Source organism: Microtus oregoni, unplaced genomic scaffold (assembly GCF_018167655.1).
Source record: "Microtus oregoni isolate MIOR12 unplaced genomic scaffold, Mior012 000005F_ref0000423, whole genome shotgun sequence".
In the NCBI taxonomy this organism is placed as follows: domain Eukaryota; kingdom Metazoa; phylum Chordata; class Mammalia; order Rodentia; family Cricetidae; genus Microtus; species Microtus oregoni.
The window spans coordinates 1,081,678-1,096,220 of NW_024543064.1; the positions used below are offsets into that span (position 1 = coordinate 1,081,678).

The 14,543-nt window shown below is 42.0% G+C and overlaps 1 protein-coding gene across 5 annotated transcripts in view; it reads right to left on the minus strand.

Moving 5' to 3' along the window:
- LOC121448045 (guanine nucleotide-binding protein G(I)/G(S)/G(T) subunit beta-1) overlaps positions 1–14,543 on the minus strand; it is a 60,524-nt gene that overhangs the window by 14,564 nt on the left and 31,417 nt on the right. For all 5 annotated transcript variants that reach the window (XM_041651646.1, XM_041651647.1, XM_041651644.1 and 2 more), the window contains 3 exons: positions 11,655–11,751; positions 7,454–7,492; positions 5,853–5,959 (listed from right to left, as the gene is read on the minus strand). In XM_041651646.1, the coding sequence (XP_041507580.1) occupies positions 5,853–5,959; positions 7,454–7,492; positions 11,655–11,711 (203 nt within the window). In that variant the 5' untranslated portion in view covers positions 11,712–11,751. The remainder of the gene's footprint in view (positions 1–5,852; positions 5,960–7,453; positions 7,493–11,654; positions 11,752–14,543) is intronic.

Sequence of the window (14,543 nt, forward strand, 5' to 3'; positions counted from 1 at the left end):
AAAAGGAGGATATAAATGTTTGACCAATGTGACACCATGATTCTCAGATAACAGTTCAGCCCTAGAGACATCTATCTGGCTGGTCAGACTACCAGTTTTTCCCTTATCACCTGAGAGGTGGTACTGATCTCTACTCTTAATTCTGCAAGGTTTCTTTTTAATTCCAAGTTAAATTAGATACACAGATCGGTCCAGAGCCCTAAATAGTACCAAATATTTAGGATACAGTTTTGTTCCATCTGATACAAAGAAAACCTGAATATTATGGGTATTATGGGAAAAGTTTGAAACACTCCCTACTCAGGAACCATTTTAAACATTCTGTCCTGCTTTTATTCTTTTTTTCTTTTTGTGGGTTGACACATTCTAGAGTCATCAATTGAAAAAAATGCTTCCACCATATCGGTCTACAGGTAAGCCTAGGGGGCATTTTCCTGTTAATAACTGATGTGGGCAGTGCCATCCTTGGGCAATGGTTCTGGGGGAGGCCAACTAAGTCCTTTGTGGCCTCTGCTTCAGTTATTGACTTTCAGTTTTCTGCCCTGACTTTATTTCACACGATGAACTAAAATTACAAAATGAAATAAACTCTTCCCCAAATTGCTTTTGCTTGTACCACTAGAAAGCAAACTGAGCCAGGGGGTGGTGGCTCACACCTTTAATCCAGCACTTGCGAGGTGGAGGCAGGTGGATCTCTGTGAGTTTGAGGCCAGCCTGGTCTACACACTGAGCTCTAAGATAGCCAGGGCTACACAGAGAAAACTTGTCTTAACAAAAAAAAAAAAAAAAAAAAAAAAAAGCGAACCGGAACACACCCCATGAACTGGAATGGCAGTGTAGGTTGTAATCCAAGATTGTGGGAAGTGGAGACACCGTGACTAAGAGTTCAAGGCCAAGTTCGACTGTGTAACAAGTTTGAGACCCAGATTCTATACCCAAAAGCCAAGGAAAAAAAGAAACAACACCATAGAACTTCCCAGACTGAGATCAAATCAAAATGCTAGTCTCCATAAAACTAAGGAGTCTCCACCTTCATGGTAGTAAAGATGACAAATGACAGAATTGTACATGGTCAGGCAAAAGAGACCACCAACTATTATGAATTGCTTGTAACTCAATTCTGCTTCGGGGCAGCTGTGCTAAGCCTGGTATCTGTTGCTTTCTATATTTGCAGAATTAAGAAAGGATACTGTAAAAAGAAAACAAGACTAGCAGGCAAAGAAATCTAAGTTACTAAAAAGCAATCTGGGTGAGAGGAATTCTGGGCACCATGCTACTCAGGCACATGTTCCAGGAGAATCTGTTGTTTTGTTTCAAGGAAAAGCAAGAGGTTCTTCCAGGTCCAGAGATACTTTTCAATATGATAGTGACATATTTAATCAAAATGTCTAGTTTATATTCCAGACATTTTAGCTACAAGTATATTAGGGTATATTTGGATTTTTGAAGCAGATCAAAGACTTGAGGTAAAACTCAGCCACTTCATTCTGAGTCCTTTTAATCAAACCATGTTTACAGATTTCTTTATCTCTCTATAATACAGCTCTAACTGTCCTAGAACTTACTATGTAGACCAGGTTGACCTCAAACTTAAGAGTCCAGTTGTCTGCTCCTAAAGTACTTGCATTAAAGCTGTGTACTGTCTATCAGACCCCGCCAAGCCATGTTTTGATGAATAAACTTCCTTTAAAAAGAACAACACATGTGACAAGGTATAAACCCTTCCAATCCTTTGTCACAGAATTTATCACAGAACTAAACTGGGCACAGAACAAAGCCTGTTGCTTTTTAGTTACAACTTTTTTCTTTTTAGTTGTAGAAATTTAACCCAAGGTGTCCTGCATAGTAAACTGTGCTTCTCCAATGAACTGCACCTTAGCCTCTGGCACAATTTTTTATGAGGTGCTAAGGACTGAACCCTGGAGCCTTGAGCATACAAGGGAAATTCTTGACTACTAAGGCATCTCTTCCTCTTCAGATGACTCTTTTACTTTTGTGGAGATAGGATACTGTGTAGCCAAGGCTGAAAGCTGCTCAAGCTCCCCTTTTATGGGGCTTTTAAGTCCGTCTACCTCCTCTACCCATGTTTGGTCACCATACCTAACTAAGGTGATTTCAACTATCTTTACAGGACAATGTAAGGGCCCTCAGCTACTCTATTTCTGCCTGGTCTTTTTGAGGCTCTGAGCAAGGGTATTAAGAGACATCTATAGTAACTCATCCTCTGAGTTAAGGGGTCACCTTCAGAGAGCTCAGTAATTGCTGATTCAGTGAGGAATTAAGACTATGCTAAGCTGTCAGCTGATCCTCCAGAAGGTGAAAGAAGACACACATTCTAATCTCAGGTCATGTAACTTGGAGGGACCAACACAATTCACTGTGCTACCTGAAGTCTTTCCCATTCTGATTTCCAGCAGAGAAAGAAACTGGGAACCAAGGCTGGGCAGTGGTGGCGCAAGCCTTTAATCCCAGCACGGGGGGGGGGGGGGGGGGGCGGCGGCACGGGACACGACACACAGAGGCAGGCGGATCTCTGTGAGTTTGAGGCCAGCCTGGTCTACAAGAGCGAGTTCCAGGACAGGCTCCAAAGCTACAGAGAAACCTGCCTCGGGGGAAAAAAAAAGAAAAGAAAAGAAATTGGGAACCAGTTAAATTGCTGCCTGGAACAGAAAGTGGCAATCACAGAAGGACCCAACCAAAGAGACTTCACCAGGCTTTGGGACGGAGAGAGAGATAAAAACCTCACAGGACTGGGAAAACACTGCGAATATTACAAGTTATACACACACACACACACACACACACACACACACACACACACAATGTGTATCCCTACTCAGAAGTCAAAGGAAGAGGTTGTTTGTCCTGCTCGTTCATTCTCTGAAAAATTCCTTTCTTTAAAGCAGAATTTCTCACTGAACCTGGAATGGTCTTTTTTTCCAGGTAGGGTCAAGCATTCTAACTCCACCCCACTACAGCACTGGGGTTAAGGGTTGGTCTGGCCAGGACCGACTTTTCCATGTATTGTTAGCAATGTAAATTCAGGTCTGCAAGCTTGTGCTCTAAGAATTCTTAGCTACTCAGACAACTTCCCAGTCCACACAGGCACAAAATCAAATTGCCAATTACCACAATGAACAAGGACAGTCATGAACTGCAGCTTTGAGTTATATATATAAAAAAATTATAACAACTTTTTCTTTCCGTTTTGATATAGTTCTAATATGTAGTCCTAGATAGTCTGAAACTCTCCTATGTAGACCATGTTGCCCTTGAACTCACAGAGATCTACCTGTCTCTACTCCTGAAGTACTCATGAATGAAGAACTCAAAAGCGTTTACCATTACACCCAGCTCGATAACCTTTTACTATGAAGGCAAAAATATAAAGATTATGTAAAGGGGAGGGGAAATATATAACCAGAACATCTCCCTAAAGAGCTACTTTGGATTATAAAATGCAACCACTGACTAGCCAGAAAGAATGGTCACCTGAAAGTTTTATTTGCTTTTTGAGACAGGACCAAGCTGGCCCAGAACTTGCTATGTAGCTGAGACTGGTCTTGAGCTTCTGTGATCCCCCTGCCTGTACCTCCTGAGTTCTGGGGTTATAGGCATGCACCCCCCCCCCCACCTCCCAGTTACCCAATACTAGCAATATCCCAGGGCCTAGTACATGCTAGACAAGTAACAGCTCTACTTTGTTGACTGGTCTGTTGAGAGTCTTAGGGTTATGTTGTCTAGTTCAAAGAAAAAAAACATGTCATACTCCCTCTATACCGCCCAAGAAAGAGATCAGACTAAAAACCACCCATGAGCCTTCCCTGTTCACAAGAATATCATGGCCTTAAATCTGGGGTCCCACTGATACACACACCTTCCTTCTGACCCATGGTTTTCAAGACAAACTCATGCTTAAGATTAGATGGAATATCAGGCTTCATCTCATGCTAACTGCCCTTTACTGCTCAGGCCACACACTTATCCATAGGTCTCTGAACACACCTGTATGAAGCACACCTTCCCAACACCCCCGTGAGAATTTAACTGCTGAGATTCCCAGTCCAGGGCCCTGGGCTACTGACCAAAGCACAGCTATTGCAATGTTCTCGTGTATGGAAGAAAAGCAGAGATTACAATCTGTCTATTACCACTTACCTTTGATAATGCACTCTCTGATGAATTGATCAGTAGGAATATTTTCTTTCATTTTCATACTTAATTTTATAAATCATTAAAAGGTAACTTTGAATTTAGTAATTTTCTAATTTTACTTATTTATTTTGAATGACCTTTATTTTTAATTGACAATTATGGACTATATAAATTGCCTAATGTTTACATTACAGAATGATTGAATGAAGTGAATTAACACAGCCGTTACCTCACCTGTTTAGAACCATTTTGCAGTGGGAACATTGAAGGTCTATACCAGCACTCAGGAGGCAGAGCAGGGGGATCTCTTGAGTTTGAGGCTAACCTGGTCTACAGAACGAGTTCCTGGACAGCCACGGCTGTTTCATGGACAAGACCCGCCTCGAAAAACAAAACAAAACAAAAATCTATTCTTGGCCTGAAAATGTACTTTAGTGGTACACCAATTGCCTAGACTCTAGGTTCAATGCCCAGCACTGCAAAAACAATCAATGGATAAATCTACTCTTAATTTTGACAGCACCAACACAATACATACATGATCTCTGAAGTAGAACCCTCTGAGAAGAGAGCAATACCCCACCCCCTTTTTCTTTTCTGATGAGACTGCTTCCATCATTAAACGGTCACGTAAAGCACTCATTTGCACAGCAATTGTACGGGGACCCTGTGGAGAACTAAAGATAGAATTGTTTGTTCTCCAGCTGTTTACACCCTACAGCAGATCATTTCAGAAACAAAGAAAAAAAACAAGCAGAAATTCCATTCTGGCAACAGAAAATGGGAAAAGAAAAAGAAAAAAGAAAGGGAAAAAAAAAAGACCAAAGGGGGTGTGTGCTAAGATTCTGTTGGGTCTGGAAGGACTTGCTATAGCCACATAAACCACGTTGCACTATGTTTCATTATCAGTGTAAAAAAAATGACAAGAGACCCAGAAGTCCAATAAACGGTAGTTATCAAACTATAAAAGATAAATAAGTAGAAGGTAGGACCATGTAGGAAGATAAAGACAGCCATTAATTTATATTCCATACAGCGTCACAGTGAGGATGAAAAGACCACTGAAGCCCACATTTAGTTTTTGGGACCAGTCTGCTGCTGGAAACTTAGTATCTTTTTCTTCATCGTCCAATTCTTTTTTTTTTTTTTTTTTTTGGTTTTTCTAGACAGGGTTTCTCTGTGGTTTTGGAGCCTGTCCTGGAACTAGCTCTTGTAGACCAGGCTGGTCTCGAACTCACAGAGATCCGCCTGCCTCTGCCTCCCGAGTGCTAGGATTAAAGGCGTGCACCACCACCGTCCGGCTTCATTGTCCAATTCTTGCATTACAACTCAGCCAACAGAGTAGCTGGGGAAACTGTGATCCAGAATCTAAAAGATGAGGGGTGAAAGCTGGTGCTGGCATGAGAAAGACAGTGGTGCAATAAGCCAGTTAAACGGAGATTTGAATAGAGAAGCTGTCAACACCAGACCTGGCTGCAGGCAGTGGATGGAACAAGTTTTCTAACTCACCTTCTCTCACTATGCAGCCTCGACTAGCCTGGAACTCACAAGGATCTGCCTACTTTTCCTCCTGAGTGTTGGGATTAAAAGTGTGTGCCACTACGCCCACACCAGCTCAACTTTCTAACCACTGTCTTTTAGAAATCCTAAGAGTGAGCTAACATTTCAAGCACTGCTTGGGAAGGGCCAGTTCATACCTTGAGTCTGTGCCCCAGTGCATGGCATAAATCTTGGCCAGATGACCCCTCAGCGTTCTTCTGGTTCGCATTTGGATTCTTCCCACCGGATCAATGTTGTTTGTGATCTTAAAAAATAAAATTAGTACAGATTAACTTTAGCAAATAGACTCTCCACTTGTGTTCCAGTATAGAATATCAACTGAGAATCAAAAATATTGAATGGAAAATCCTGTATTTACTTAAAAAGAATATTTTATGTGTATGGTGTGTCCCTGAATGTTTGTGTGTACCAAGTGCATGCAGGAGCCCTAGGAGGTCAGAAAAGAGACTGCATCTGCAATTACTGACAGTTGTGAGCCACTGTGGGGGTGCTGGAAGCAGAATACAGGTCCTCTAGAAGAGCGGCAAATACTTTTAACTGCTGAGCCATCTCTCCAAAAGCCAATTTATACACTTTAGATTGCACCTGCTCTTAAGTAGCACAATTAAACTGTCCATCCTGCAGCACCTGCTGTGTAAATCCCCTTAAGCATACCGCATGTCTATTAGCAATATACTGCAGCAATCAAGTACTTATGCGCCACGGTGCCTATGCCACTCACCACTTTACCCAGTGGGCAGGCACTGTGGTATCCCATATCATTTCACTACAAACAGTAAGATATTTTAAGATCATGAGTGTATTCCCCATGTGACTACTATAGAAAAGCCATAATTTTAATATTGCTTCATTAAATTATGAGTTATCGCCATCTTTAGCTAATATACAAACCATACTTTCACCGTCATGGATATTCACTTAAAAAAAACAAAACAAAACTGTTTCTTTGAGGTCTGAGGGCCAGGCATCAAATCCCCAAGAGAAGGTGGACATGTGTTTACTGTGCTAGCAACTTTCCATTGTCAACCTGACACAACCTAGAATCACCCAGTTAAAAAAATCCTCTGTGGGGTACTGTCTGGACTATCAACGGATGTGCAGGGTCCAGACCATTGTGAGCAATATCACCTCTAAGCAGATGATCCTTGGCTGTTTAGGAAGTGAGGAGTAAACAATGCTCCTCCTATGGTTCCTGCCCTGACTTTACTCAATGGTGAATTATGATCTAGAAGCAGGTCTAAATCAAAATAAATCTTTCATCCGCAGGTTACTTTTAACCAAAGCGCTTCACCACAGCAACAGAACTACACCACAGCAAGAGCTGACGATCACATGTATTTTCAATAACTTTTAAAATGAATCTTTATTTATTGGGGTAGAGGAGCAGCACATGTTTGCAGAGCCCTAGGAACTGAACTCAGTGTTGAATTGGTGGGAGGTACACGTTAACCACGGCGTCATCCATCAGCCCTGTACATGCTTTACAATCAGTTTGATTCTTCTGGACACGAGTCTGGCAGTAAAACCGTTTGTCATGTAGAAGAGATCTCATTTTCATTTAAAGAACATCCATTGGTCCTCACTGCCTATCTACCATCAGAACCAACTTCCAAATGAAGTCTTGATAGTGGTTTTACATCCTCACCCCACAGGACAGACTACTCATTCCAGAAGTTTAACATGAAGGTAACAGCCCACACTCGACTGCATTACGAATGATTGACAGCTAGTTTCTTACCTGAGAAAGAGTTGCATCAGCACAAGCTTTACGAGCATCCTATGAAATAACAGACAGGAATTAGTTATATTTCACTTTCAACCTCACGACTGACTTTCCCTACCATGGTTTCAGGAAGCCTCCACTGTCAGGAACAAAAGCACAGTGTGCATGATGAAGCATTCTTTTTTGTTCAGGTCACAGCAGAAATGATTCACAATGTCTGACCCTGCATAAAACATGCAGACTCCACAGAACTTGGGTCACTGGAACTACAGGCAGCCCACATACACCTGCTCTGTCTTTCCCACAGCCTCTGTGAGAGCAGGAGGAGTTACAAGGAAAGAAACAGGCTGAAGACCAGTTAGCTATCCAGGCCAAAAACCTTCCCTTTGAGAATGCATATCCAAGGACTTTATTTTCAAGCCAAATAATGATTAAATTTAAGTTCTATGAGAAGAAAAAGGAATCTAGAATTGTTAGTAAAATTCTAAAGAGACTTGGCAGGACGGTGGTGGTGCACACCTTTAATCCTAGAACTTGGGAGGAAGAGGCAGGCAGATCTTTATGAGTTTGAGGCCAGCCTGGTCTACAAAGCGAGTTCTAGGACAGCTAGGACTACACAGAGAAACCCTGCCTCGAGAAAAAAAAACACACACACACAAAAAAAAAAACACAAAAATTCTAAGGAGACTGATAACAAAATAGTAGTAGGCAATCTTTGCTATCTATAAAACCTACCAATGCAGCAAAGACCTACAAAAGAAATACCACAGTAGTTTTTTCTTTAATTTTTTACTATGTTTTCACTAATAAATGAAATAAGCCTTGAAATCTCAAAATACCACATACATATAAATACAGAGATATTCATTATGAAGAAAAATGAGACAACCCCACTTTTAAAAGGTCAAAATTTAAATACAGGCAAAAGTCAAAGGAACTGATAACCTTGACTAAGAACCTGATGACTGCGCAGGGCTTTAATTTATTAGGACGGCAAGGCAAACACACTGAAATGACCATTACTGTATGGACAAACTTCTAGGTTCCAAGTCCGTCCTAATGATTCTGCTCGCAATCTAAACACAATTATATAACCAAGTATTTCTACATAAAAAAAATGGATTAGGTGCACAGAAAAGGCTTAAAATAGCTAGTCACTCTCAAATGTTTTTCATGCCAATAAGTCTAATACTTTCAAAAACCATGCTTGTTGATATAATGTATAGCCTTGGGTTTAAAAGACTAAAAAATAGGGGCTGGAGAGATGGCTCAGAGGTTGAGAGCACTGACTGCTCTTCTAGAGGTCCTGAGTTCAATTCCCAGCAACCACATGGTTGCTCCCAGCCATCTGTAATGAGAACTGATACCCTCTTCTGGCCAGCAAGCATCATGACCACAGCAATTCTTATAAAGGAAAACTTTCAATTGTAGTAGCAGCTTAGTTCCAGGTCAGTTCATTAGCATCTCGGTGGGGACCAGGAACGTGTGCAGACAGACATGGTGTTGACTACCTACATTTTTATCTTCAGGCAACAGAAAGTGAACTGTGACACTGGGAGTGGCTTGAGCACAGGAGACCTCAAAGTCCACCCCACAGTGACACTTCCTCCAACAAGGCCACACCTCTTAGTAATGCCACTCTCTTTGGGGGTCATTTTGTTTCAGACCACCACAGAGGGTGTTTCACATGAAAAACAATCTAAGAACAAACAACACTTCCTAGAAAGAGACAGTGAGACTCTGTCTCAAAAACAAACAACAGAAAAGGCACTCCCTTTCCATTTGGAGACTCAATGGTCTTCACCTCTCCTCACCAATTCATCGTAAAAGTAGCCCGGTGTTGAGAGGCAAGGTCCAAATCCAATGCACCCATTTGTGAGGATGACACTCATTCTGAGGGCTGAAGCAGAGTGTCTTTACTAGGAATAATCAAAACTGGTGCTGTCCACAATGGAGGTCTTGTGCCACGAGCTACTCTGTGCACATTACACAGTGAGTGTGAACTAAAGGATGCCCTGAGAGTGAGGCGCTGAACTTTACGAGCAAAACAAAACTCACGTGAAAGCACTATAAGGTACTGGCCGCAATGTACTTGTGCTTAGCTAGATGGAACTAGATCAAACTTGTTGAAATTGTTTTTACCTGCTTTTTATGTTTTCCCGTGGGACAGGGCCTTGTATTGCCTACTTGGTCTCAAATGTCTTGCATAACAGAGAATGGCCTTGAACTCCTGATCCTCCTGCTTCTTTCTACCTCTTGACTGCTGTACACAAGGACACTAACTATGTAGGTGTAGAAAGGAGGGCACTAAGGACTACACATGTAACAGGAGTGAAAACACGGGGTGCTACATGGCTATAACTATGCAGCACTGTAAACCGCTCGCTTTTCTCTTTTTCATCTTTGTTCTAAGCACGTTTTCCCCAACACCTGGGCTTTCGTATCCTTTCTCTAAATTTACCCTCTGCCACATAGATGACTTCCATGCCAGCCTAACATAAAAAAAAAAAAAATAATAGCTATCTCTACTTCGTTCCCCTTTAAAAAGTCCAAATACAAGCCCAACACAGTGGCACATACCTTTAGTTCCCTGCACTTGGGAGGCAGAGGCAGATAAATCTGTGACTTTGAGGCCAGCCTGGTCTACATAGTGATTTCCAGAATAGCCAGAGTTACATAGTAAGAACCTGTCTCAAAAAAGTAAAACTTAAATCATACTATAGTTTAGGACTATCTTCAAGATAGACTTGAAAAATAATTTCAGATAGTTACTCAATACAACTCCTTTGTCCCTCAGAATTTTAATTTTTATATTCTCAGCTTTCAGAACTTCTGAGACAAAGAAAAGATAAAAAAAAAATCTCAAAAGCATATGATCTATGCAAATGCCTCAAACCCATTCTGATCTCCAGCAAAGATAGAAACTGGGAACCAAGGCCGGGCAGTGGTGACACACACTTTTAATCCCAGCACTCGAGAGGCAGATGCAGGTGGATGGATCTCTATTAGTTAGAGGCCAGACTGGTCTACAAGAGCTAGATCCAGGACAAGCTCCAAAGCCACAGAGAAACCCTGTCTCGAAAAATCCAAGAAAAGAAAAAAAAAAAAATCAAAGTTGGAGAGTGGTGGCACAGGCCTTTCATTCTAGCACTTGGGAGGCAAAAGCAAACAGATCTCTACGAGTTGAAGGCCTGACTTGTCTACAAAGGAGTTCCAGGACAGCCAGGGCTGTTAAACAGAGAAACCCTGTCTCAAACAACAACGATGACGGGGAAAAAAAGAAAAGTTAGCCAAAACGGTGCTGAAGATTCTCCATAAAGTTCCCCTGGCAGCCTGCACACACTGACAAAGTCAAAGAAATGTGACTGTTCAACAACAGGCAGACTCTGACTGTTGTCAACACTTACTGAGATTCTGAGGATTGCTGTGTCTTTAGATGAGACCGTGAAAATCAGAGACAGTTATTTCAAATACACAAAGCCCTAAACAAAATGAAAACTGGGGTTTTCCTAGTAAATCTTAAATCTTTTTGCCTAGCTCTTTAGACAAAGTCTAAGAAAGAAAACATACACTTTAATTGTTCAAAGTCAGCCTGGTCTACATTTTGAGTTCCAGGATAGTCGAAGTTACATAGTGAAAAGAGAAACCTTATCTCAAGTAACAAAAAAATAAAATACAAACCCCTAAACTATTAAACCCACATTCACCTGGTATGTATAAGGGCTCTCAGTTCTACCTCTAGCCCCACCTCAAAAGAATCAGATTAGCCGGGCAATGGTGGCGCACGCCTTTAATCCCGGCACTCGGGAGGCAGAGAGAGAACTCACTCTGTGAGTTCGAGACCAGCCTGGTCTACAGAGCTAGTTCCAGGACAGGCTCCAAAGCCACAGAGAAACCCTGTCTCGAAAAACCAAAAAAAAAAAAAAAAAAAAAAAAAAGAATCAGATTACAATGAAATTTATCTTTCCCCTTCATTTTTTTTTCTGAGAGAAGATTTCTCTATGTAGACCAGTCTGACCTCAAACTCACAGACACCTGCCTGCCTCTGCCTTCTGAGTACTGGAAGCTGAAATTTATCTTTCATTTAGTAGATAAGTCTGTTCTCTCTGGTGGCCCAAGAGCTGTTGTATGCATTTCAACAGTCATTCTGGAGCACTGTATGGGTCATCCAGAACAGGAAACTTCTGATCTGAAACAGACACGTACTGCTACTTACTCTGATCTGGTTCTTCAGTTGCTCGGCCTCCTGCCGCAGCTGGTCAAGTTCACTCATCTTCAGGTCTCAGTGCTCTCCTCACTTCAGAATTCAAGCTCTGCAACAGAAACATGGCACAAAATAAATAAGCTACAGTAACACTGGCTGATTGAAAATTCACAGTTAAGAGCACTAACTGCTCTCCCAGAGGTCATGAGTTCAACCCCTAGTAACCATATATGTGGCTCATCCATAACGAGAGCTGGTGCTGCGCCCTCTGCCTGCAGGCATACACGCAGGCAGAACAATGCATACACAATAAACAAACACACAAACAAATAAATAAATAAATTTGGGGGGGGAATCACTTGAGTAACTTATAAAGCAAGTAAAACACTGGGTATGGTGGTGCACGCTTTTAATCCCAGCACTTGGGAGGCAGAGGCAGTCGGATCTCTGTGAGTTCCAGGCCAGCCTGGTCTACAAAGTCAGTTTCAGAATAGCCAAGGCTACATAAACACCCCAGTCTTGGAAAAACCTTAAAAAAAAGAAAGGGGAAAAAAACAACAAAGAAATTGAAAACTTCAGAGCTGTGGTCTCATAAAACAGAACTTTCCTGCAGCATTCATCAAAACTTTTAAAGTCCTATGTAGAACTGGATTAAAAACCATCTTTTTTGCCGGTACAACAATGTCTAATACACACCACTGGACTGAAACATCATAAACTGTTAGTGCCAGTAGTGGTGTGCCTTCCACTACTTAGGTGGCTGAAGAAAGACCTTAAGTTCAATGCCAACCTGTACTACAGACCCAGTCTCCAGAAAAATAAAATCACTTAAAATAATACAGATAACACAGGCCTTTCTCATCATGAAAAGATTGCATCTCTCAGAAACCAAGAACAAAATGCTAGACATCCGGAATAGCTACCACACGGAGAAACCAGGAATAATTTCTTCAGGAAAAGGACTGGGGAACTCTGGAAAACTACAACTTTAAAGCTATGGCAGTCATCATGAGACTTAAAAAGGACAAAGGGGATCCAGAAGTCCTCTATTTCCACCAAAACCCTAGGCTGTGGAATCCCAGGAAGCTCAGAAACATCTTGACCCTTCTAAGCACAAACGTTCTGAACAAGGCTGGTCACGTGCTGCATACCCAGTCATACAAGACATCTCCAAACTCTAAGGTCATCCTGTTATGATTTTTTCAGCCCGGAATACAGAAGTTCAGTTGGTAGAGTGCTTGACTAACATATATAAAGCTCTGGATTTGAGTCCAGCCCCAGGATAAATGGGGTGCAGGGGTGTACACCTATAATCCCAGCACTTTGGAAATAAGCAGGAGGATCAGAATCACCCTTTAAGGTCATCCTTGGCTACATAATTTGATGCCAGCCCAAGATATATACTACGACTGTTTCAAAATAGATAAGCAAACAAACCTGACTTCCGGGACTGGGATACAGTTCAGTTAATAGACTGCTTGCACAACGTTTAAATCCCCACATGTGTGGTGCCACCTATAGTTTCTCTCCAGGTGGAAGCACAAGTTCAAGGAGGTCACTATTAGCTACACAGTGGTTTGAGACACTGCCTCAAAAACAAAGTCCACAAAACCCACTACAGAGTATGGTGGTGGAATGCCTTTAGTCCAGCAGTTGGGAGGTATAAACAAAAGGATCTCTGTGAGTTCAAAGCCAGCTTTATCTACATACCCAATTCCAGCATTGCCAGGACTACAGAGACCCTGTCTCAAAAAAAAAAAAAAAAAAAGAGAGAGAGAGAGAGAGAGACTTCTTTTCCTCAGAGGAAGTCATATATGGACATGCCTGTGTGCCGGCTGAAACTCATTTCCGTAGCCTAAGGTTGGCCTTGAATGCAAATCTCTTGCCTCAGAATCTCAAGTGCTGAAATATCAGGCCTCATAGGTCACTGTACCTGGCATACAGGCTACACTTCTGACAAAGATGTTGGCTTTAAATCAATCAATCATAAATGTGATCAAGCAATTTAAAACTAAAGATAAAATTACTTAATAGCAAAGTGATTTATACAAGGACCTTGACCCTCCAATGCAAATTACACAGAGTATTGTTTTTTTTTTTTTTTTTTTTTTTGGTTTTTCGAGACAGGGTTTCTCTGTAGCTTTGGTGCCTGTCCCAGAACTAGCTCTTGTAGACCAGGCTGGCCTCGAACTCCCAGAGATCCTCCTGCCTCTGCCTCCCGAGTGCTGGGATTAAAGGCGTGTACCACCACCGCCCGGCATTTATTTATTTGTTTGTTTATTTATTTATTATGTATACAATATTTTGTCTGTGTGTATGCCTGCTGGCCAGAAGAGGGCACCAGACCCCATTACAGATGGTTGTGAGCCACCATGTGGTTGCTGGGAATTGAACTCAGGACCTTTGGTAGAGCAGGCAATGCTCTTAACCTCTGAGCTATCTCTCCAGCCCCTAGAGTATTGGTTTTTAACTGTATTTTAGTTATGTGTTGATGGAGGAAGGTCATTGGTTAAATAAAAAGAAACTGCTTGGCCCTCATTGGTTAGAAGATAGGTGGGAGGAGTAAACAGAACAGAACGCTGGGAGGAAGAGGAAGTGAGCTCAGAGACTCCACAGCTCTCCTCTTGGGAGCAGATGCCTCAGAGAGACGCCATGCTCCCAGCTCCCAGGCAGACGCACGCGATGAAGCTCTGCCGACCCAGGATGGACATAGGCTAGAATCTTCCCGGTAAGCGCACCTAGGGGCGCTACACAGATGATTAGAAATGGGCTAAATTAATATATGAGAATTAGCCTAGAAGAGGCTAGATAGAAATGGGCCAAGCAGTGATTAAATGAATACAGTTTGTGTGTTGTTATTTCGGGCATAAGCTAGCCAAGCAGCCGGGGTGCTGGGGACGC